At 49.3% G+C, this 19,804-nt stretch overlaps 10 protein-coding genes, 1 long non-coding RNA gene and 1 pseudogene across 13 annotated transcripts in view; 4 read left to right on the top strand and 8 right to left on the bottom strand.

The window, feature by feature from the left end:
• Positions 1-84: 84 nt before the first annotated feature.
• Positions 85-763, top strand: LOC9631301 (cyclin-B1-2). The gene is made up of 4 exons (XM_002968421.2): positions 85-247; positions 300-400; positions 460-557; positions 644-763. The coding sequence occupies exons 1-4, from the start codon at positions 128-130 to the stop codon at positions 727-729; spliced, it is 405 nt and encodes a 134-aa protein (XP_002968467.1). The 5' UTR covers positions 85-127; the 3' UTR covers positions 730-763.
• Positions 742-1,452, bottom strand: LOC9631300. The gene is made up of 2 exons (XM_002968110.2): positions 1,279-1,452; positions 742-1,208 (listed from the first exon to the last, which is right to left on the bottom strand). Exons 1-2 carry the CDS (start codon positions 1,357-1,359, stop codon positions 867-869), a joined length of 423 nt encoding a protein of 140 aa, XP_002968156.1. The 5' UTR covers positions 1,360-1,452; the 3' UTR covers positions 742-866.
• A 122-nt stretch (positions 1,453-1,574) lies between these two features.
• On the bottom strand, positions 1,575-2,927 carry LOC9631299 (nifU-like protein 4, mitochondrial). Its single transcript, XM_002968109.2, has 6 exons — positions 2,723-2,927; positions 2,507-2,668; positions 2,263-2,438; positions 2,027-2,130; positions 1,854-1,965; positions 1,575-1,791 (listed from the first exon to the last, which is right to left on the bottom strand). Exons 1-6 carry the CDS (start codon positions 2,901-2,903, stop codon positions 1,732-1,734), a joined length of 795 nt encoding a protein of 264 aa, XP_002968155.2. The 5' UTR covers positions 2,904-2,927; the 3' UTR covers positions 1,575-1,731.
• A 292-nt stretch (positions 2,928-3,219) lies between these two features.
• On the bottom strand, positions 3,220-4,880 carry LOC9650123 (annotated as a pseudogene).
• LOC9650122 (protein CHLORORESPIRATORY REDUCTION 6, chloroplastic) lies at positions 4,875-6,021 on the top strand. Its single transcript, XM_024673001.1, has 3 exons — positions 4,875-5,203; positions 5,278-5,406; positions 5,462-6,021. The coding sequence occupies exons 1-3, from the start codon at positions 5,002-5,004 to the stop codon at positions 5,893-5,895; spliced, it is 765 nt and encodes a 254-aa protein (XP_024528769.1). The 5' UTR covers positions 4,875-5,001; the 3' UTR covers positions 5,896-6,021.
• Positions 5,401-5,651, bottom strand: LOC112345727. Its single transcript, XR_002992136.1, has 2 exons — positions 5,579-5,651; positions 5,401-5,502 (listed from the first exon to the last, which is right to left on the bottom strand). It is a non-coding gene; the product is annotated as an uncharacterized LOC112345727 (long non-coding RNA).
• LOC112345724 (keratin, type II cytoskeletal 1-like) lies at positions 5,783-7,937 on the bottom strand. 3 transcript variants are annotated; one of them, XM_024672998.1, is made up of 6 exons: positions 6,785-7,937; positions 6,477-6,723; positions 6,286-6,417; positions 6,097-6,225; positions 5,957-6,037; positions 5,783-5,897 (listed from the first exon to the last, which is right to left on the bottom strand). In XM_024672998.1, exons 1-6 carry the CDS (start codon positions 7,798-7,800, stop codon positions 5,886-5,888), a joined length of 1,617 nt encoding a protein of 538 aa, XP_024528766.1. In that variant the 5' UTR covers positions 7,801-7,937; the 3' UTR covers positions 5,783-5,885. The 3 variants fall into 3 exon arrangements, with proteins under 3 accessions (XP_024528766.1, XP_024528763.1, XP_024528765.1); XM_024672997.1 differs by having other exon boundaries at positions 5,859-5,900; XM_024672995.1 differs by having other exon boundaries at positions 5,856-6,037.
• Positions 7,938-8,035: 98 nt separating this feature from the next.
• Positions 8,036-9,445, bottom strand: LOC112345725 (probable proteasome inhibitor). The gene is made up of 9 exons (XM_024672999.1): positions 9,283-9,445; positions 9,051-9,228; positions 8,853-8,993; positions 8,750-8,797; positions 8,560-8,661; positions 8,470-8,513; positions 8,351-8,411; positions 8,211-8,285; positions 8,036-8,147 (listed from the first exon to the last, which is right to left on the bottom strand). Exons 1-9 carry the CDS (start codon positions 9,440-9,442, stop codon positions 8,105-8,107), a joined length of 852 nt encoding a protein of 283 aa, XP_024528767.1. The 5' UTR covers positions 9,443-9,445; the 3' UTR covers positions 8,036-8,104.
• A 72-nt stretch (positions 9,446-9,517) lies between these two features.
• On the top strand, positions 9,518-16,675 carry LOC9631298 (calcium-dependent protein kinase 2). Its single transcript, XM_024673354.1, has 11 exons — positions 9,518-9,623; positions 9,750-9,856; positions 9,939-10,488; positions 10,633-10,776; positions 10,834-10,986; positions 11,045-11,160; positions 11,213-11,380; positions 11,440-11,567; positions 11,623-11,722; positions 11,773-11,842; positions 16,520-16,675. The coding sequence occupies exons 1-11, from the start codon at positions 9,518-9,520 to the stop codon at positions 16,603-16,605; spliced, it is 1,728 nt and encodes a 575-aa protein (XP_024529122.1). The 3' UTR covers positions 16,606-16,675.
• Positions 11,873-15,122, bottom strand: LOC9650121 (sister chromatid cohesion protein SCC4). The gene is made up of 13 exons (XM_024672994.1): positions 14,563-15,122; positions 14,308-14,456; positions 14,112-14,253; positions 13,938-14,054; positions 13,331-13,871; positions 13,242-13,280; positions 13,066-13,187; positions 12,873-13,019; positions 12,736-12,825; positions 12,552-12,676; positions 12,285-12,490; positions 12,077-12,207; positions 11,873-12,012 (listed from the first exon to the last, which is right to left on the bottom strand). Exons 1-13 carry the CDS (start codon positions 14,773-14,775, stop codon positions 11,989-11,991), a joined length of 2,046 nt encoding a protein of 681 aa, XP_024528762.1. The 5' UTR covers positions 14,776-15,122; the 3' UTR covers positions 11,873-11,988.
• On the top strand, positions 16,645-17,854 carry LOC112345726. Its single transcript, XM_024673000.1, has 3 exons — positions 16,645-17,104; positions 17,167-17,198; positions 17,261-17,854. The coding sequence occupies exons 1-3, from the start codon at positions 16,824-16,826 to the stop codon at positions 17,794-17,796; spliced, it is 849 nt and encodes a 282-aa protein (XP_024528768.1). The 5' UTR covers positions 16,645-16,823; the 3' UTR covers positions 17,797-17,854.
• The window catches only part of LOC9631296 (glucose-1-phosphate adenylyltransferase large subunit 2, chloroplastic), a gene marked incomplete at its 5' end in the record, with an annotated part of 2,236 nt that continues 248 nt past the window's right edge, over positions 17,817-19,804 (bottom strand). Inside the window, 12 exons of the mRNA XM_024673353.1 lie at positions 17,817-18,020; positions 18,079-18,139; positions 18,193-18,404; positions 18,458-18,544; positions 18,599-18,679; positions 18,743-18,815; positions 18,869-18,981; positions 19,045-19,138; positions 19,205-19,260; positions 19,320-19,403; positions 19,459-19,551; positions 19,610-19,783. Coding sequence (XP_024529121.1) covers positions 17,919-18,020; positions 18,079-18,139; positions 18,193-18,404; positions 18,458-18,544; positions 18,599-18,679; positions 18,743-18,815; positions 18,869-18,981; positions 19,045-19,138; positions 19,205-19,260; positions 19,320-19,403; positions 19,459-19,551; positions 19,610-19,783 — 1,230 coding nt within the window. The remainder of the gene's footprint in view (positions 18,021-18,078; positions 18,140-18,192; positions 18,405-18,457; positions 18,545-18,598; positions 18,680-18,742; positions 18,816-18,868; positions 18,982-19,044; positions 19,139-19,204; positions 19,261-19,319; positions 19,404-19,458; positions 19,552-19,609; positions 19,784-19,804) is intronic.

Genomic DNA, 19,804 nt, shown 5'->3' with positions numbered 1-19,804 from the left:
TCGCTGAGAGATCGGAGCTCCATCCATCGGAGGACCGTGCCGCCCAGGCGCTTGGCCGGACTCGAACCTCGGAGCTATCCCACCTAGGAATATTTGCGATTTTAGGGTTCTTGTTCATTCTTTCGCCATGGAGAACTCGGAGCTGCCGCACGACGTCCTCGGCCACCACGACACGCTGCGCCACGGCCTCCCGGCTTTGAAGAGCGATGCGCTGCCGCTCCATCCCGTCCAATCGCTTCACCAGGAGGTAAGATCTCTCCCACCGCGCCGCTCGTGAAACCGATAGGTTTTGCTTCCAGAAGCTGAAATTTGGGGCCGACACCAAGCGGAAGATCGTCGAGAACCTCTATGGCTCAGCGTTTGCCCTGAGAATGGACTTCGATCGCCAGATCCTCTCTCGGTAATGCGCAAAATCTCTTCTTTCATCTCTGGTTTTCTCATGGGTTTGTGTTTGCGCAGCTGCCAACGACCTGGGAATCTAATCCCTTCCTCCATGATCGGTCTGGAGTCCCTCACTGGAACACTGGACGAGCTCAACTTTGAGAACATCATCTATGGTACTTTGTTTGCCCTTGGATCGATATCGATCGATCTCTCTCGATTGTCTAGATTGCTTACAGCTCTCTTCGCGATGTCTTTCCAGATCCTCGCGATTCCAGTCGATTCGTTGCTGTGGACATGCACGACGCAATGGAGCTCCGGCTCGGACTTAACTCTCGAAAAATGTAATCGAAGGAACCATTCAAAAAGTATACTTTTTCTATAGCGGTTTAGGGTTCTTGAGCCTGTGAATGGATTTTGTGTGAAAGCAGAAATTTCTATGGGTGATGCTACAGCCAATTCTTACTCACACAAAAACTCTTTTTCTACTCGTTCTCCAGATCTCCGGGTTTTCTCTCCCGGACTCCAACCTTCTCGGCGATCCTCTCGGCGTCTCTCTTGAGCGCCTGACCCGCGATCACCACCGTCTCCTTGAGCTGCTCGGTCGTCTCCCCGGCCTTTTTCGGCATCTCCTTCATCTCGTCCATCATCTCCCTCGCGTTCTTCTTCTCCACCTCCACCTGGTGCTTGATCCCCTCCACCATCCCGCCAGACTTGGATTTCACGTCCTCCTTGGCCTCGGTGAAGGACGAGACGCTGCCGCCGCCCTCGCTCATCATCTTGCCGTGCTCATGGTCGGTGTCGGGCTGATTGGTTTCCGGATTTGCCTGCCATGAGAAGAATCCAAAACCATGAGAAGAGGAGTGGAATTCGAGTGGAACTTGCTCTATCGCTTACCGAAAAAAATCGCCATTGGAAAGCTCTCGTTGCTGGTGCTCCTCGCTGGACACTCTTGCCAAGTGCTACGCGCAAAGCCATCGCCGCGACCTCCTTCTTCTTTGCTTGATCTTCCGCAAAAACAATCACTTCTTCGCGAAAAACTCCCCAGAAAAACTTCCCTATAGCCGCACTATCCTGGCACGTGGACGACCTGCTACGAGCCACTTGGCACACACGCGTCACGTTTTAGTTAGAACAATGTTTGTGAAATTATCGCTATGATCGCATTATTTTTCACAATGTAACAATGTTTGTGAAATTATCGCTATGATCGCATTATTTTTCACAATGTAACAATGTTTGTGATATTTTCACTATGATCGTGTTATTTTTTCACAACGGTTTTTTATTTTTTATCCAGCATCTACCAGAGTGTCAAAACTGTGTCTATAAATTTTGCTCTTTCGTTTGTTAAGCTCCTTCGGCTTTCTCTTCTTCGTCGTCGTCTTTCACTTCTTTCACCCCCTTCACCTACATACATCGAAGTAGAGAAGAATAATAAGCGAGGAACAAACTAAAAATCCAATTTTTACCTCTGGAACGTAATGCATGAGCATGTTTTCGATTCCAGACTTAAGCGTCACAGCCGAGCTTGGACAGCCACTGCAAGCACCTTGCATTTTAAGCTCGACGATCCCGGACTCCCTGATCGACGAGAAGAAAGGAGGGGTTTGAATTTTTCTCGAGAAAACTATAGAAACTTTACCTGTCGAATCCACGGTACTCAATGTCACCGCCATCGTCCTTGACTGCTGGACGTATTCGCGTCTCGAGGAGCTCTTTGATCATCACCACGGTTTCATCGTCTCCCTAGAAGCCAAGTAGCCAAAGTAAGAACAGGAACAAAAACTGAGAGGAGAAAGGTAATCCAAAAGAAGGAACTCGCAGAAAAACTAGGAATGGAGGAGGAGAGGAATCGAACTTGCAGGAACAAGGATTTACCTCTTCGATCGCCGTGTCTTTAGGCGCTGCTGCTTGCGCAGAGTAGAAGAGTGGCTGTCCAGAGGCGTAAAAATCCATGATCGCTGCAAAGACCTCCGGCTTGAGCACGTCCCACTCCGTATCATCCGACTTCGTCACCGTCACGAAGTCCGATCCGAAAAACACCCGAGTAACTCCTACAACAGGACCAGATCAATCCAATTAAAATCTAAAGCTGCCGAAGAGCTCCAACTCTTTGTCTTACCATCGATGCCAAATAACGACTTGGCGAGAGGAGATTTCATGGCCGTCCTGGCATTGGGGAAATCCGAGCTGCCAATCTCCATGACCGGCTTCCCGGGCGAGAAAATCAGCGATGCGGGATTGGGAGTAGTCTGGACCTGGATGAACAAGCTCCGTCGATGGCCTGCACGGATAGAAATCGATCGATTGATGCAAACCCTAGCAGAGCTCACAGTACCATATGAGAATCTGGGAGGAGCGCGCAGCGCCGCCGGTGCGCGATAATCGATTGCCACGCGCGTGAATGATCTTTGTATCGCTGCCGCGCCACTGGACACACTACGGTGGGATGAAATATCTGATCGCCAGAGAGAGGAGAGTCTTCTTCTACTCACCAAGCCTCTTGCTCTCGCGGCCATGCCCTAAAACGACAATGTAGGGGATGGCATATTCTCAAGCATTTTAGTGTATCTTTGGCTAACCCTTTTGTTACCTTTAATCATGTTATTTAAAACTTTTGTTAATGGGATTTACGTATTGGACACGTAAGCCTGGTTTAGGGTTCTTGGTGACGAACAATCTTGGAGAATTAGAACGAGGATCCAGTTGAGGGTTGAAGGCGAGTATCTTCAATGAAGATCCAGCGTTGTTGTACATTTACAAGTTGTGAGTATAATGTTAAATCTTACTTGGTGGTGAATAAACTTCAGAATCAGTCGAAGCAGCCACAACAACTCAGTGCAGGTTGAGCTTTTCAGCCAGCAATTTCAGGCCTGCGCTTCCTCTTTCGAAGGCGTAAGCATCGAATCGCATAGCGGCATCCACTATGTAACCGGCTGGTACGATTTCTCGAAACGACTTCGGATCGACGCTTCCTAGTGATACCTCCTGCAAGTTCCTGTACAGCTTGGTCGTGTAAGTTGCGCTGCTTCCCTTACCGTTCGTCCCGATTCTGCCCAATCAAATGCTCGCTTTGTTATATTTCCAAGAGAAAGTTTTGAAAGGCAAATCACCTGATTCGAATTGCTTCGTGCCCATCCTCTGTCACAAAAAAAGCAGGCTGCCATGTTGCATTGATGCCGAATAAGGACTTGTTCTTCACAGCAGCTTCACAGTGCTTGACAATGGCTAGTAGCTCCGCGCTGGGGATGATGACAATCGTAAATGTTGGCTTTCCAGTCTCACTGAATGCGTATATGTCACTGACGCTGAACATGACTCTTGAATTGTTCGCCTGAACACGAAGCCGATCGGAGCCATGGAAGAGAATCACCGACGGGCCTCCACCATAAACAGCACCGACTGACTCCAGTAACACTTCATGAGGCTGAAGGAACCTGTTATGATCTTCTCCTGTCTCAAATTTGAGCGTACGTTTCACATCCTGTTCTTCATTTTGCATCTTTGGATCTATTGCTTCACCTTCGCCACCTTCGAGTTGCGGCATTGCTTCCTCCAATGATAAAGGGACCAGCCTGAAATCATCACCACCCCCATAGCTGGACCTCCGACGCTTCTGTGGAGCCTGAGGCGAAGATTGAAATAACTGTGGGAAGTTGGATTCCTGCAGATAAATGGAGTAAGATCTACAAACAGCAGCTTGATCTTAGAATACCAGAAGCAGCACAGTCGCGCACCGCTTAAGCACCTTAATGTTCATCCGGACATCCGGAAGGCTCCTGAGCAACACAAGCAAAGCTCGACTCTACATGTAGCAAAATTGAAAACAGAAGGAACCTGTGTTCTTGCTTTCCAAGACTGAAATAAGCGGCCAGTGTGCTCAACTGCTCAACCAAACAGGCATCATCAACTTGAAAGATTGAGCAGCAAGCATGTACCTTAAGATTTCCAGCTCTTTGTCCAAATGTTCTCTGCAGAAGCGGGAGTGTATCGATGAAGCCAGCAGCTTCAGGCATCGGCCTGCCGATGCTAGCAAAGGCCTCCTCGATCCGAACATTGTCGAATTCGCAGATATTGTGCCCCGCCCAAATTCGCCCTGCTTGCTCAAATCCTTCACATGAGCAATCTCAAGAACAAAGATCGCGAGCTTACCGTGCAGTAGCTCATAGACTCGATCAGCAATCTCAGAGCGCCACTGCTGGTGCCGGCTGCATTTCTAGAGTTCATCACAGAAGGGCGAACCGGCGTGGTATAAGAATCCACCTCTACTAATCCCTTTGCCGATAATACCACAGCCCCAAACTCTAGAATCTCTCGGCTCTGTTCCTTGCCCTCTGGCATGCTCGTCTCCAGATCGTAGAACACAATCTCCATTCTTCCTGAGCTCAGCCGCCATAGCTGTTTGCTTGCTTCCTGATTTCTATGAAGAATCCCAGCTTTGCAAGCAAGAACCGGAATCTAGAACTTTGCGTTTGATTCGTCTCCAATCCGCACATTCGGAATACATCGACCGTTAATGTAAAGTCAGTATGCTAAACTGAATATTCTTAAAAAATGGAATATTTGCCCCCGATACCAAGTTAGCCCGTTTTAAAGAACCCTAAAAACAGGGGAGCTATGGCTGCTATTCCAGCATCCACTCGATTTCCCTCGCCACCATTCTCGATTTCTACCACAGTAGCAGCAACCCAGCATCGATTTGGCGCATTGGGCGACACCACTAAAGCCCGGGTAAGGCTCCGATGGTCGTCTCCTCCAAATTGTGTGTCCAATCCAACCGGGAAGCTCGATGATTTCTCGCTCCAAGACGACGACGAACGTTAGTACCTCTCCTGTCGCTCAAATCCTTCTCCCTGGCATTGGAGTAGTGACCTTTCGTCCATCTCTCCACAGCTCCGAATTTAAATCCGGCTCCTCCTCCAACACCCGGGCGATTCGAGATCACCATCGACAAGGAGACTGTTCGTCGCTTGGATTTGTCGCCGGCTCACGCCCTGCTGAGAAAGTACGTGCATCGAATCGGTAAGAGAGATGAAAGATTAAAGTTGGTGAGCTTAGATCTCGATTCGTGGAACAGGAGACAACGCCACGGATCCGGCCAGCGATCCAAACGAGCTGCTGCAAAAGACAGTAGGATTCGTCATCAACTACGAGAGGGATGATCCTGTCGATCCGAGAGAGTTGTCCGAATTACCTGATCTCAGGCTGTGGTTTCTTCGTCTGGATGCTGCGTATCCATGGCTGCCGGTGGTGCTCGACTGGAGGAGCGGGGAGCTTGCTCGCTACACGGCCATGCTTGTTCCACACCAGATGAGCCAGAGGCTTGGCATCGTCTACAATCCGGAGGCGCAGGAACTCTTTGCGATGAGCAAGCTCTTCACGGTTTATAGCTGGCTCAAGGCGCGGGGTGTCGCCAACCCGCAAGCCAAAACGAACGCGATGATGCAAGTGATTGGCTTTGGCATCAGTGACGAGCTCTTCAAGCTTGTGGAGGCCAATCCTCATCCTTGAAACTGCTGAAAGTTTCGAGACCATGAGAAACTCTAGTGCGTAAAAGCTGGAGGCAACTCACCGAATTCGAGGCAGTAGTTTCAGTTTCAAGCATTACAATGTTCTTGGTCAGCTGGTTGTGCTTCATTTCTGCGATCTCCACCTGAGAGACACGAGAAAATATGAATACAGAAACACCTCGAAATGGTTTTTGCTACAAACCTTTGCTAACCAGTTGTACAGCTCCCTACGGATAGACTTGGAGCGCTGTTTTATCTTCATGTACTCGATCGCGGTAGGCCTCAAATCCTCACCCTTGACAAACGCGAGAAGCTCCAGATGCAACCTATCCTGGCAAGACGAAGTACATCCAAGAGTTAGCGGCACTAGAAAGAATTTGACACTCCAAACCTTTTCCTTGTATTCGCTTGTTATAAGGTCTTGAAGCTTTCCAACCAGCGGTGAACGATCTGTCAGACTTTGCCGCATAGACACTTTCGCTACGGCTTTACTGTCCATTTCTTCGCGTAATGCTTTAGCAGCCTACAAACAACACCATGGTTTGTTTTCATCCTTCAAGTGATCATAATTAGAAAGCATACCTGGGCTATCTTCCTACTCACATGCCGCGATTTGTCAAGCAAACGAGCACGCGCATCAAGCTGGTTTGCGAGGTCTTCATTCAAATTCCTCATCTCCTTAAAGTCCGAATCGTGGAGTAACTCCCGGACATCAAGCTTAGACTCGAGCTGTACCGTTGCTGTAGCAACCATCTTCTCAAGTCGCTTGATTCTTTGCTGGAGCTTCTCCTTGAGCAACCTTTTATCGAGTATTCGTCCATTGAGATACCTGTAGATGAGTTTCATGAGTACCATTCACAAATAAAGACTTCCAGAAAAGAAAGAGATACCTGAGCATGTCTTCCGAGTAAGGCTTCTTCGAAGGATTGAGAAGCTCCGCAAACTGGATCACATTCCTTTGCATCTCCACGCGATCCTTCCTGGCCATGCCACATTTGTGCTCCGCAACGTCGAAGTAGTTCTTCAAGCCATCTAAAATACCATCCTTGTCGTTCTTGAGCCTGTCGAGCCGCTTCTCCAGAGCCAGGCAAAGCTCCTCGATGATCTCGCACTTCTCCTCCCAGGTCATGGGAGGCAGCATATCATCGCTGGGCTGGAGCCCATCAGCGTCCTCGATGAAACCGGCAAACATCTTGCTGCCCTCTTTGAAACGCCGGAGGGAGCTGCGGTTGGAATCCGTCGTCGACTTGGAGATCTCCTCGCCAAAGAGGGACGAGCTCCTCCGGCTGGCTTCGTCCTCCTCCGAAAGCTTTGGAGCATCCACAGTCTCGTGCCAAGTCACAGACGAGCTCCCTGTCCTTGACGAGCTCGTCTGCTTGGTCTCGGAGCTGCTGTGATGCTCCGAGCTAGAGCCTCCCGGTCGATGCGATCCAGAGCCATAAGATCCAGCATCTACTGCCTGGTGAGATCCAGACGGAGAGGAGGATCCCTCCGCTGGCTGATAATATCGACCAGACGAGCCAGATCCAGAGCCAGAATGGTCGACTCCTTGGTAGTATCCACCAGACCCCGAGCCAGCTCCACCAGACCCTGACCCAGAGCCAGCTCCACCAGACCCTGATCCAGAGCCAGAGAGCTGCGCGTCTTGGTAATACCCCAATCCAGAGCCTGATCCAGAGTTCTCGGCTGGCCCGTAAGATCCAGAGCGCGATCCAGAGCCGGAATTCGATGCTCCCGCTGGCTGGGAGCCCGATGAACCCGATGCCGCCGGCTGATAGTGGTAAGAATCCCCCGATCCAGACGCTGAGCTACCGCCGCCGCGATCCGACGATCGCGCAGTGGGATCGCTGGAGCTGCGCTGCGATCCGGAGGAGCCGTCCTGCGAATTTCCCCCTGGCAGCTCCATGGAGCCGATTCCTGAGCTGCCGCGAGCCCGGCCAGGAAATCCTGGAATCTAGGCTCAATGGCAGCGTTGCCGGAGAGATCCAAAGAATGCCGCAGCAGCACATCGCCTGCCATCGTGTCACCAGCTTCCACTCGCCACTCCCTCTCATTACCTGGCGCCGAACGACGCCTTCCTCCATAGCACATTTTGCCGCCTTTTAGGGTTTCCAGGCATCGCGGTTCGAATCTTATAGCGCTTTGGCCGACAAGGTCATCGTTTCGACTCCGTTCCTCTACAACAACTTATATTTACAAGTCCATTCTCATCAGAAGTTTGGAAAGTGCTGGATATCGCCTCGACCACCTCCTCTGGTAAAACCACGCAAGAAAAATCAATCCAAGCGAGAAATTTGGTAGCAATTCTCTACTCACCTTCCAAAACGCTGTGGCTCGAATCCAGGAACTCCCGGAGGACCAAAAGGATCGAATCGAGCACCCTGTGGACGCCTGGAAAACGATGAACAAAGAGAAGATTGATAAGAACACTGGAAAGATCAACCAGGGAAACTCACGTTAATCCAGAAGGATCGTCATGACCGGGAGGAACGTTTCCCCAGACGGGATGCCCAGGTCCTACACATTTTCCATTGTCGATGTCAGCTTGCCGATTTCTAGCAATACAAGTACTCACCTACAAGACTTCCGGCCTCGCCACTCTCGAGAGTGCTGTCTTTCCAGGTAAGTTTGCAATTCTTCGTGTAAGGAACAAGAAAAAGGAAACCTGTGATGATCGAAAACACCAACTCCTGGTCCTGGTAAGAGATCATTGAGGCCTACAGGTCTCCCAATTAGGCTCACTCCAGGAGTAGCAGGATATGGCCTCCTGCAACGCAAAGAACTTAGTTTTCGAGACACTGAGAAAGAGCACGATAGAAGCAGCAAAAGAAAGAAGAAAAAAAAGACGAACTTGCCTAGGAACAGACATAGTCTCGTCATCGATCATCAATTTTCCTGTTTCCCTGGAGTTGCGAAAGAGGAAAATAGAAAAACGATCGTAAAGAACTTGAAACATACCTGGTTGAGGTCGCTGGTTCCGGTGGTTTCGTCGAGCACTTCGAGAGAACTTGAGAATTCACAACCTTCACGATTCCATCCAGGTCCTTGTATTGCTGGGCGTAATTCCCAGTATCAGAATCTTTCGCAAAATCAGTGACCCTTGGATAGATAGTATAAGAACAAACACAAAGATGATTCTTCGAGATCGCCACTTACTTGATCTCCAGATGGAACAAATCATTTCCTCCTTCCACAGCCGCATCCACCATCAGCATGTCACCGATGGCAGTGCATTTGACGTCCACGCTCTTGGGCAAATCCTTCTCATCAGTGAAATACTTGAACGCGTACGCATTTTCCAGCTCATTCCAGCCATCGATCCCGACCTCTTGCTCTTCACGAAGACACCAAAAACATCAGACAGCTCCCAAGCCATACAAATCCCTACCCGAAGAAGCCCCCGACGCCGCCGCCGATCCAGTCGCTCCCAGCGAATACCCGCTCGCCAGGAAAGCGGCGTGTAGCGCAAACGCTACACGATCGTGGGGCGACCGGAATTGCGGCCGCGAGGCGCGAATCACAGCTAGAACAGCGTCCGTAAGCGCCATCACTTCCCAAGAACCCTAATCCCACACCGTGCCGCCACGGGGACTAAATCGAGCATCCCAGCTTAGCCACGTGGCATGCAAACAAGCCATCCACGTGTTTTAGCCCTAGAAAATGTCCTAGGGCTAGGAAGTACCAACGACCGGCGGCTTCTTTCCTCCATTGCGATGGAATCGGCAATAGGTATGACGATGGCGAACCGACATAGATGAGGAATTGGAGCAGCAATCCATGGGGAATTGCGTGCGATGCGTGAACTCTCTGAGTTGCGTGAATCGAGGGGCGAAATTGGTTCCCAGCGAAGCTGAGCGCAACCGCCGCAATGCGCCGCCGCCGCCGCCGCCTCGCAATCGCCAGCAGCCGCAAAGAAGTGCCCAAGAGCAACAGCAAAACACCAAGGCACTCCCGGCATCGCCGCCAAGGGCGGCATCTCCAGCAGCTCCATCGCCATCTCCATCGCCATCTCCGGCAAAACCATCCACCGCTGCCACCGCCAAGAACATCGTGATCCCATCCTCGCAGCCCAAGACGGATGGATCCAACGTCCTAGGCCTGCCGCTCAAGGACGTCCGATCGGCCTACGCGCTGGGCAAGGAGCTCGGGCGCGGCCAATTCGGCATCACGTACGCCTGCACGGACAAGATCACGGGCGAGAAGCTGGCCTGCAAGACGATCTCCAAGCGCAGCCTGCGCAATCGCACCGACATGGAGGACGTCCAGCGCGAGATGCAGATCATGCAGCGCCTGGCCGGGCAACACGCCAACATCGTGGAGCTCAAGGCCGTGTACGAGGACAAGCAGAGCGTCCATCTGGTGATGGAGCTGTGCGCCGGGGGCGAGCTCTTCGATCGCATCGTGTCGCGGGGGCACTACACGGAGAAGGCGGCGGCGGCGGTGTTTAGGACGATCGTCAGGATCGTCCAGCATTGTCACGCCACCGGAGTGATCCACCGCGATTTGAAGCCCGAGAATTTCTTGCTGGCCAGCCCCGCCGAGGACGCGCCGCTCAAGGCCACGGACTTTGGATTGTCAGTGTTCTACAAGACGGGTAATGATAGACAGATCTCTCTCTCTCTCTCTCTCGCTTAGTCTTCTCCAACTTTTATATAACATCTTTATCATAGTTTGCCACCTTTTTGTGTGATTTTCAACCTTATATAACATTTTTCTCAGAAAAAAGCCTTTTTTTCAGGACAAATATTTACCGAAACAGTGGGCAGTGCTTACTACGTAGCCCCAGAGGTTTTGAAGAAACGATACGGTCCAGAGGCGGACATATGGAGTGCCGGGGTCATACTTTACATTCTTCTTTGCGGCTTGCCACCTTTCTGGGCAGGTATCTCTCTCAAAAACTCGATTTTGTGACGCTCTTGGAGAAAGAAATGCTGCGCAGAGACGGAGAAAGGGATCTTCGACTCGGTGTTACGCGGGGAGTTGGATTTCAGCGATGATCCATGGCCGAAGATCTCCTCCTCGGCCAAGGAGCTCATCCGCCGGATGCTCAACCAGAACCCGAGCGAGAGGCTGGCGATCCCGGAGATCCTTGGTAAAACTCTTGGAACTCTTTGGAATTCTCGCTTGATAACGATGTTTTTCGTGTGAAGATCATCCCTGGGTAAGGCCGGATGGTGAGGCGTCGGATCAACCCCTGGATCAGTCTGTTCTTGCGAGAATGAAAGGCTTCACGGCCATGAACAAGATGAAGAAGATAGCTCTCAAGGTATAAACAAAAGCTTTCTTTTGATCCAAGTTTGACGAAAGAGGAGTTCTAGATCATTGCCGAGAGCCTGTCCGAGAAAGAAATCAAGGGTCTCAAAGAACTCTTCAAGAAAATGGACGTGGACAAGAGCGGCACCATCACCTTCGAAGAACTCAAGTCGGGCTTGGCGAAGCAAGGCTACGATATGGCCGAGTCGGAGGTCCGAGCGATCATGGAGAGTGTAAGCTATTAAACTTGTTTGGTACTTCAATCAGAGCTTGTGGATCTTTCTTTGGCCAGGCCGATGTCGATGGAAACGGGACGATCGATTATCTCGAGTTTATCTCGGCGACAATGCACATGAACAAGATGGATCGGGAAAATAACTTGCTCGCGGCCTTCAAGCAATTCGACACGGACAATAGCGGGTAAAAACTTCTCTTTTTTTTCAAGGTTGATAGCCCGTTTTTTTTTCCTTCGCAGCTTTATCAGTGTTGAGGAGCTCGAGCAAGCTCTGTACAGGTATGGAATGGTGGACGAGGGGATGATCAAGGATATAATCAAGGAAGTGGACGTGAACAAGGCAAGTAGATTCCAAAACGTTGTGGGAGAGAAACGAGCTTGCATTTCCAGGACGGGAGGATAGATTACAACGAGTTTGCTACGATGATGCTGCGAGCGGGATCGAGTGCTGAAGAGGGCGGGATCAAGCGCTTGGAAGCACCCGTTGGAAAACCAAAGCCGCGAGCATAGAAGGTTTTGTAAGAACTTGTGTACAACCTTTCGGTTTATCTCGCATGGGGGGATACGAAAAACAAAAGAGGAGTCGATCAGTCGAGTGAATGAGTCCTAAGTTTCCTGGTTCAGACCGTGCTGGAGAGAGAAAAGAAAAGTGTGAGAAATCGATGAGCGAGTGAGAAATCGAAGAGGAACGAACCTTTAAAAGATACATGTGGTGGCTCGACGACACAGCAGTCTGGATATGCCGTGCGAGCTCCTCCACTTTGCGTTCCTCGAATTGGAAGTTTTCTTGGAGCTTTGCACCTTCGCCAAGTTCCCTGTACAAAGCTGGAAGACGAAAAGAGGAAGAGGATCACCTACGGCGAGAGGGAGAGGGGAGAGAGAGAGAGAGAGAGAGTTCAAACCGGTTAATTCCGTTAGGACACCAATCTGTCCTGAAACATCGTGAAGAGCCTTCGCCAGTGTAAACGACGATTTGAGGATGTCCAAGGCCTGCGAGGTGTCATGGATAGCAAGGGCCAGGCTTCCGAGCACAGTAAGGTATTGGGAAACCAGTTGATGGTTGCCGAGTTGTTTGTGAGTTAGTTTTAGTCCATTAGCAAGCCGTGTCCTGAAACACCATAGTAGAAAGCTCATCTTAATGCCAAGCACAGAAACTAGCGAGTATGTACCGTGCTTCTTGCGGGTTATGTTGCTTCATTTGCAGAAGACCTGATGCGAAGAGCACTAGCGTCTTCTCTCGAACTCCAATGAAAGAATCCATGGATCTATAGACAGGTCCTATTAAGTCAAGAGCCTGCATTGATAGGGAAGTATCTAACTTTCTGTACATGCGAGGACGGGAAGTTTACATACCTGGGAACACGAGTCGGCGTCACCCAAGCAGATAAGAGATATAGCCGAATAAACATGGCATAAGGCTTTCAAGGCTTTACTCTCAGTAAGCTGTCACGTACGCATTCAGTGTAAAAGAAACGTAGACACGATGTTACCTTAGCAGCTTCGATGAAATGCAGAGCTCCCTCCTGAAAGCAGCCAACAGAATGTGCGTAGTGGCCCAAGAGCATGTGAATTGAGCTTTCACAACCTTGAAGAATCGTTGGAAATCGAAAGTAGAGATCCAGCACCTCCATCAAAGCCTAAACAAAAGAACGGCTCAAGGGTCTGCAGTGAAAAGAAACTTGCCTTTTGAGCGTCCATAAATTCGGTTCGTGTCAGGTCAATCAGGATTTTGTTCTCTAGAAGCTGGAACTGGAGCACAAGATATACGCCGGCCATCCATATGCTCCAGTGCGGTAAATGAGTTTCTGAGGTTAAAAAAAACAAAATAGCATTAAAACGCTGTTTAATTCAAGAAATACCTTGAGTAGATGATGTGATTCCCAGCTTTCCAAGTTCTCCTGCACATCAACGCTGTAACATTGTATCACAATCCAAGAAGCTATCTTACCGTTAACGATACTTAAACCAGATTGAAGGCGCTTCGTCGTTTCTTTAAACATGCCTTTTGGACGAGCGCATGTCACAGCCATCAAGTCCACCAAAATCAGCACAGCACCTGTTGGCAGCCACTCACCATCGAGTGGAAAAACACCCAGTGGCAGTTTGCTCTCCTGCTTCCACGCGTTGCCGTAAAAGAGATACTTGTAGAAGCGTTCCTGATCTTTGAGTCCCTCTAGCTGACGGTCCAACTCGTGATAGAATCCAACCAACTCATTCCTCTTTTGCTCGTGGATGCCCTGTTCTTTCAGCTGCCCTTGCAGGATTTTCATCTCCTTCTGTAAGTCATGATCCTGCATTTCTAGTGTCGACATGCACGCTTGTTTCTCTTCGGGAGCTAGCAACTGTAATCGGGCTGTTTCATACTTGCTAGACAGTGCCGCATCCAAAAGCTCGACGTGATGGGAGGCTGCCTTGTAATCGCATACACGCAGAAAGTAGAAGACATGAAGCAGCTGGTTGTAGACGTGTAGTCCGGGATGCAGCTCCCTCTGCAAAAAGTTGCGCTCGTAAAAAAAAAAAAACTTCCAAGAGCTGTTTTCAAGTAGTTGTCTCACCGTTTGGTGAGGAAGTTGATCCCAAAGCTGGTCGCAAAGGCTCACAGTTTGCTGCAGAGCGGTTAGATTGTCGCTTTCCATAAGATGAACGTGAAGCATTGATACTGCAAACAGTAGCTGCAAAAAGAAAAAGATTAGGCAACACAAAAAACGTTCAGAGCACGAAAAATAAACCTGGAGCTGCGGAAACTGAGCTTTCGAAGCATACACGAGCCCGGCTTCCAAGGCTCGGATGACATTAGGAAAATCGCCCTCTATCGTCAAGGCATTGGCAAGCTGTAAGTTGAAGTTGCATACCCATAACAATGGTGACAATCTGACAATCAACATAAAGCATCAGAAACTTGTTTAAAAAACTCGAAGAACTTACCCATCACCAGTAACAGCCAGATCCAATCCTTTCTTGAGAACTTGCTTCTGGGGACCGATCGTCCCCACGAGATGATAGCACCGACTGAGTAGACTGTATGCTCGGCATTTGAGCTCAAAGCACGAAGGTATTTGCTTCAACAGTAGTTGCTGGAAAAAGAAAAAAACGTTGTCACTCATGGAAATCCAAAGAAGTAAGATGCTATCATGCAAGACTTAAAGCAAAAGGAAAGAAAAAAAATTTCTAGCAACGTACCGCTCGTTCCAGATGATTCTTAGCGTGCAGTAGATTGTCTGTGTAGTTGAGGAGCACAGTAGCGAGCTGGAGCCGCGTCTTGACCTCCACAATCGGCAGGAAAGGGCTGCGGCTCTGGCAAATCGCCTCCAAGCATTTGACCGCCTGCGAAATATTTCCACTCTGCTCAAACCTGTCCGCCAAGATCCATAGCCCCTCCGCCACGGCATCCATTCCCCACCTCTACTGGCATCGCATTGCTTGGAATCACTAGCTGCCCGAGTCAGCTCACCTCAGACATCCATCGCTCCGCGAGACCTGGAGTAAAAATTTTGAAGAACCCTAAAATTTCTATCCTAAGGGGGTTTTTCCTGGTCAGGGATCTCTAGCCGCGCCACAGCGATCGCGCTTGGATTCTTTGATCTGCGCTGTGCTGCCGGTGATCGCGCGTGGAGCGGCACCGCAAGCATGGGTTTGAGTGATGATCACGATGGTTATTACCGCGGGCCAAGATTAGGGCTCTTTCATTTCTATGCAGATAGGAGGGAGAGGCGGAGGGAGCGAGCTGTGAGCTGGGGCGATGTCCGCAGTGTGGCTCCACGTCTACGATGTCACCAACAGCATGTCGCCCAAGACCAACAGCACCATTGCAGGCATCAATCGCTTCTTCCGCGACGGCATTGGCATCGGCGGCATTTTCCATGGCGCGGTCCAGGTTGCTCTCTAGGACATAGCTCGGGGTTGGATTTCCTGGAGTTTGTGATCAATCGATCGGTTCTTCGTCTTCTCTTTGTGTCGAATTTCCAATATGCCGCCTTTGTGTTCCCGGTTTTTTTGTTGGTTTTCTTGCTTATCGTCTTTGTCTTCTTTCAGCGCGTGTCAAAGAGTTCTTGTTGTTCCTCTTGGCTCTGGATTTTTTTTTCCTCCCAAGAGCTAAGTCTTGTCGATTTCCAAATGGTCTGTACCTTATTTGTTCTTCGTCCTCCTTTGTCTTATTCCTGGAGATCTTTTCACTTGCAAGAAATATCAAATTTTTTTTCTTGGAAGAGCTAAACATACCATAATGCTGGTCCTTTTCATTCTTTCACCCTTTTGATGTTCTTCCTTCCAATAGCTAAGCTTTGGACTTTCATTAAAAGAATGGTTTTTTGGCTTCACAGGTGTTCGAGGAAGAGTGGTCATTCGGCTACTGTGAGAATGGGAGTGGAGTTTTCGGCTGTCCGCCCAAGAGCAATCCCATGTACACGTACAGAGAAACGGTGTACATCGGAAACACGCCTTTCTCCGAGGAGAAAGTAAACCAGATCCTGCTCGAGCTCAGCAAGGAATGGCCCGGCTACTCGTACGACCTCCTCGCCCGCAATTGCAACCACTTCTGCGACGAGCTCTGCGTCCGGTTGAGCGTTCCCAAAATCCCAGGTAAGTTTCTTGTGGTTCCTCCCACGTTTCTCCTTTCGTCTAAAGTTTGCTTTCGTGTTTTGCTCAGCTTGGGTGAATCGTTTCGCAAATGCCGGGGATGCCGCAGTCGATGCCGTTGGTAACACGGTGGAACGGGTACGAAAACTCTCTCCTTCTGTTTCTTCTGTCGGTCTCATACGTTATCTCTCGATCGTCGCAGATAAAGCAAGCAAAGTCGGACGTGGCGGCGGCGAGCAAGATCGCGGTGCGCTTCATCTTCGGCGGACTCCCGCGGCCGGGATCAAACGGCGAGCTCCCCGCCGAGGAAGGCAGCTCCGGCCTCCGCAACTTATTCTCCAGGGCCAGAACGTTTCCTCGCTCCGAGGATGGAGACGAGCTCCACACCAGCGCCTCCAGCTTCGACAACCTCAGCACTAACAGCAGCTCCTCCGCGTTCGCGAGATCAGCGTCGCAAGGCTCCTCCCAGGACGGGTTTCTCAGCGCTGGCCTCTTTAGCAGACTTAACAGGAGTGGTGGCGAGAGTGCCACCACCGCCACCACCAACGCCACCGCCACCACCAACGCCACCGCCACCGCCACCGCCACCACCACCACTCAGACATAGTCTCTTCGTCATTGTTGTGGAGAAGAAAAAAACTGGGATGATTAGGAAAACTAATGCTTTGCTAGTGTTGTTTGTAAAACATTTTATTGTATTAATAATAAAATTTCTGCCGGTGGTTCTATTATTAAATTTAGTTAATTTTAAGTTACTTTTTTTTCTCTGCTCCTTTTCTCTTTAGTTCTTTCTGGTTTTGCTAGGGTTTTGTTGTTAATGGATTAATTAGATAGTTTTTTTTTTTTTTGTGTGCGCGGTCCTTTTGATGAGAATTCGCAAGAAGCGTTCCACCACAGTAGCTGTGGTATTGGCCACCGACCAATTGGGAAATGTTTGTAACTGGTGTGGCGAGGCAATCGATCCAAGCGAGGGCGATGGAGGTAATTTGGAGGAGAGGGGTCTCTCGCTCTCGTCTTGTCTCCGTGTTAGCGGTGAAAAGGCACGTACTTTTCTCTTGCGGGTTTTGGTTCTTACTTTCCTCTGTTCTTTCGCTCAGCCAGTGGAAAGCCATGCTTCTCTTCGTTGTTCGTCGCTTCCACCCCCAAGGTTCGATTGTTCGATTGCGTTTGTCTTTCCCTTTCTCCATTGAAACTTTTCGTGCCGAGCAGCTGCACAGGAGGAGATGATTCGAAGAGTTCTGGTAAAAAGATGAAAGCTTCAACTTGCCTTTTCTCTTTCCTTGAATTGGAGCTCTTTTTGCAGCGGCGGAGGAGGCGGCGGCTGGAACACCAATATCTCAGTTGCTGCGCATGGTCTTCGCCCAGACTCCAAATGCGAGCCTCACTCCTCGCCAGGCCTTGGCACGAATGATGATCTCGGGGCTCTGCGGCGGCGAGGAGCCGGCTCTTGTGCTGGAACAGGTTGCGACGACCATGAGCACGGATCCTTACTTCCTACAGCTCAAGCGCGGGCGGTTTCGCGTGAGGAATAACGCTGACGAGATGGACGATGGTACGCTCCCGGTGCCACAGACGCCGAGAGCCATCCCGAAAACTTTGAGGCTGCTGGACGGATTGCCTGACTTGGAGCCTGCCGATGTTCAAGGAGGCGAGACGCTGTGCTCCTGCAAAAACGGGAATGGTTGGAAGTGTTCACAGAAAGCAAAGCCGGGGTACCTTTTGTGCGAGCACCACTTGGATCTAAACTTCAGGAGAAAAATGAGAAGGGTCAGTCGCATGAAGGACGAGCTTACGTCCAGAATGAAACAAAAGAGTCACTACCTTGACAAGCTAAGTTAGTTCTAAGGAGTTTTCCTGTACAACAAAATCCTCAAGAGATATATTTTTGCACGGCGAAGCTAGTTGTCTCAGAGAGAGAATATCTACACTTACCGCGTACCTTTCTTGCTTTCTAGCTATATCTAGATTACAGTTCCATCTGCAATCGTTGCGTTTTTCAATATCACAGTAATCCCGGAGCGAATGTAGTATCCCTCGGATGGCTTCTCTGCTTCTTGTACATTCTGCGCCAAAACAAAGGATTAGCATAGAGCAAGACGAAGCAATCAAATCTAGTCTCACGTCTTTGTTGGCGATGACGACGTTCTTTCCTATTCGAACATTTTTGTCGAGAATACAGTTTCTGCGTGTTTGGAAAAGTAAGTTGTGTAGAAGTTGCATAATCAACCGGCTAACCTTATTTTGGCATTCTGACCAACTCCGACTGGCACCTTCCCCTCTGCAACCATACTTGCTATCTCAGCCTCCGTCTCGTAGAAGTCGGCACCAAGCATCATCGTATCTTGAATCTCAGCACCAGCTTCGACTCGAGAACGAATACCAATCACAGAATGCGTGACACTGCATTCTTGAAGAAAGCATCCATGCGAAACTATGGAGTCCAAAACCTACCGAAGACACAGTTGCTCACTGAAGTGTCACTAGCAATACAAACACGAACCCGGCATTTTTCAATCTTAGTTGGTGGTAAATATCTGGGAGAGGTGTATATCGGTTTCGCTGCATCATAAAACCTGAATTTTGGTGGCTGCATAGATAGAATGTATCTTGAGAAAGAGTAAAAAGAGCACTGTAGTATTACCTGGCAAGTAAGAGCAAGATTTGCTTCATAGAACGACTTAATCGTCCCGATGTCCTCCCAGTAATCATTAAACAAATAAGCCTGTGAACTACGCTGTTGATAGTACAGAGCAACCATTCACCAAGAGACAAACGAAAGACCAACCTGCACGTTGTACTCTTTTGCTGAAGCAGGCAAAATTTCTGATCCAAAATCATTTGCTGTAGGGTAGCGCCATCTACGAAGAAAAGAACGATAAGATCTTCTACATCTATAGTCAACAATTTGTACCTTAGAAGCTTCAAAAGAATATCTTTTTTAAACACGTAAATTCCCATGGATGCAATGTACGGCTTTTCGATGGCCTCTTCAGGCGTCAAGCCCAATACAGTAGTGTCCACTTGCTGGAAGTAGGAAAATAGAATATGCACAAATTAGTATACAAACCGCATGCTGACGAATAATACCATCGCTTTCAGATCAGCTCCTTTCGGCTTTTCGCTGAAATAAAGTATCTGCCCATTGGCATCAATTTTCATCAGCCCGAAATCAGACGCCCGGCTTTCAGACCACAGAAAAGAATCACGTAAGTATCACGAATGAAAAAAAAAACGTGGCTAGTTCTACCTGTCGTCCATTGGCACGCAACCAATGGTTATGTCTGCTCCAGTATCTTGGTGTTTCTGCGAGTCAGCAGGAATTCTGGATCATAAACAAATAAAAATGTCATGTTATCGTAAACCTGAATGAATTCCATGTAGTCCATTCGATACAGATGGTCTCCGGATAAAACAAGAACATTCTCAATCTCTTTACTCCTAGTATCCTGAAAACAAGCGTAACATGATCGAGAAAATGAAGGCTCGCACAGTCAAAAGTACCTCAAAAACCCACGTGAACTGTCGAACAGCGTCGGCAGTCCCTTGGAACCAGTTCATTCCTGCTTCCCCGGGAGTCTGAGTTGCAGCTAAAACCTGAAAACGAAAGGCTTTCTAAACGTTTACAGTAACAGCGCTTTCAAGTTCTGCCTACCTCAACAAAACCATCTCCAAAATTCACACCATTACCAAAATTGTACGTCCGAGCAAGGTGCCGATTCAAAGAAGCCGAGTTAAACTGAGTGAGGATGAAGATTTTGTTTATTCCGCTGTTGATGCAATTGCTCATTGGCACGTCAATAAGTCTGTAAGCGCCTCCAATTGGTACCTGTAGTGAACATGCCAAGAG

This window comes from Selaginella moellendorffii, unplaced genomic scaffold, assembly GCF_000143415.4.
Source record: "Selaginella moellendorffii unplaced genomic scaffold, v1.0 SELMOscaffold_10, whole genome shotgun sequence".
NCBI lineage: Eukaryota > Viridiplantae > Streptophyta > Lycopodiopsida > Selaginellales > Selaginellaceae > Selaginella > Selaginella moellendorffii.
This window is presented reverse-complemented; position numbering and strand designations above follow the sequence as displayed.

Bases quoted from the DNA above. Each gene is read 5' to 3' on its own strand.
- LOC9631301 (XM_002968421.2), top strand. From the start codon at position 128: ATGGAGAACTCGGAGCTGCCGCACGACGTCCTCGGCCACCACGACACG. The intron at 248-299 runs GTAAGATCTCTC...TTTTGCTTCCAG, and splicing joins TCCAATCGCTTCACCAGGAG to AAGCTGAAATTTGGGGCCGA. The intron at 558-643 runs GTACTTTGTTTG...ATGTCTTTCCAG, and splicing joins CTTTGAGAACATCATCTATG to ATCCTCGCGATTCCAGTCGA.
- LOC9631300 (XM_002968110.2), bottom strand. From the start codon at position 1,359: ATGGCTTTGCGCGTAGCACTTGGCAAGAGTGTCCAGCGAGGAGCACCA. The intron at 1,209-1,278 runs GTAAGCGATAGA...TTCTCATGGCAG, and splicing joins TCCAATGGCGATTTTTTTCG to GCAAATCCGGAAACCAATCA.
- LOC9631299 (XM_002968109.2), bottom strand. From the start codon at position 2,903: ATGGCCGCGAGAGCAAGAGGCTTGGTGAGTAGAAGAAGACTCTCCTCT. The intron at 2,669-2,722 runs GTACTGTGAGCT...CTATCCGTGCAG, and splicing joins TCCTCCCAGATTCTCATATG to GCCATCGACGGAGCTTGTTC. The intron at 1,966-2,026 runs GTAAAGTTTCTA...CTCGTCGATCAG, and splicing joins GAGTACCGTGGATTCGACAG to GGAGTCCGGGATCGTCGAGC.
- LOC9650122 (XM_024673001.1), top strand. From the start codon at position 5,002: ATGGCTGCTATTCCAGCATCCACTCGATTTCCCTCGCCACCATTCTCG. The intron at 5,204-5,277 runs GTTAGTACCTCT...ATCTCTCCACAG, and splicing joins GCTCCAAGACGACGACGAAC to CTCCGAATTTAAATCCGGCT. The intron at 5,407-5,461 runs GTAAGAGAGATG...TTCGTGGAACAG, and splicing joins AAAGTACGTGCATCGAATCG to GAGACAACGCCACGGATCCG.
- LOC112345724 (XM_024672995.1), bottom strand. From the start codon at position 7,800: ATGGAGCTGCCAGGGGGAAATTCGCAGGACGGCTCCTCCGGATCGCAG. The intron at 6,724-6,784 runs GTATCTCTTTCT...ACTCATCTACAG, and splicing joins TACTCGGAAGACATGCTCAG to GTATCTCAATGGACGAATAC. The intron at 6,038-6,096 runs GTTTGTAGCAAA...CGTGTCTCTCAG, and splicing joins TGTACAACTGGTTAGCAAAG to GTGGAGATCGCAGAAATGAA.
- LOC112345725 (XM_024672999.1), bottom strand. From the start codon at position 9,442: ATGGCGCTTACGGACGCTGTTCTAGCTGTGATTCGCGCCTCGCGGCCG. The intron at 8,994-9,050 runs GTAAGTGGCGAT...TATCTATCCAAG, and splicing joins TTGTTCCATCTGGAGATCAA to GGTCACTGATTTTGCGAAAG. The intron at 8,514-8,559 runs GTTTCCTTTTTC...CAAACTTACCTG, and splicing joins GGTGTTTTCGATCATCACAG to GAAAGACAGCACTCTCGAGA.
- LOC9631298 (XM_024673354.1), top strand. From the start codon at position 9,518: ATGCAAACAAGCCATCCACGTGTTTTAGCCCTAGAAAATGTCCTAGGG. The intron at 9,857-9,938 runs GCCAAGGGCGGC...GCCACCGCCAAG, and splicing joins AAGGCACTCCCGGCATCGCC to AACATCGTGATCCCATCCTC. The intron at 10,777-10,833 runs GTATCTCTCTCA...AATGCTGCGCAG, and splicing joins CTTGCCACCTTTCTGGGCAG to AGACGGAGAAAGGGATCTTC.
- LOC9650121 (XM_024672994.1), bottom strand. From the start codon at position 14,775: ATGGATGCCGTGGCGGAGGGGCTATGGATCTTGGCGGACAGGTTTGAG. The intron at 13,281-13,330 runs GTAAGATAGCTT...GTTGATGTGCAG, and splicing joins TGGTTTAAGTATCGTTAACG to GAGAACTTGGAAAGCTGGGA. The intron at 12,208-12,284 runs GTTTGAACTCTC...TTCGTCTTCCAG, and splicing joins TGTCCTAACGGAATTAACCG to CTTTGTACAGGGAACTTGGC.
- LOC112345726 (XM_024673000.1), top strand. From the start codon at position 16,824: ATGAGAATTCGCAAGAAGCGTTCCACCACAGTAGCTGTGGTATTGGCC. The intron at 17,105-17,166 runs GTTCGATTGTTC...CGTGCCGAGCAG, and splicing joins TCGTCGCTTCCACCCCCAAG to CTGCACAGGAGGAGATGATT. The intron at 17,199-17,260 runs GTAAAAAGATGA...CTCTTTTTGCAG, and splicing joins AGATGATTCGAAGAGTTCTG to CGGCGGAGGAGGCGGCGGCT.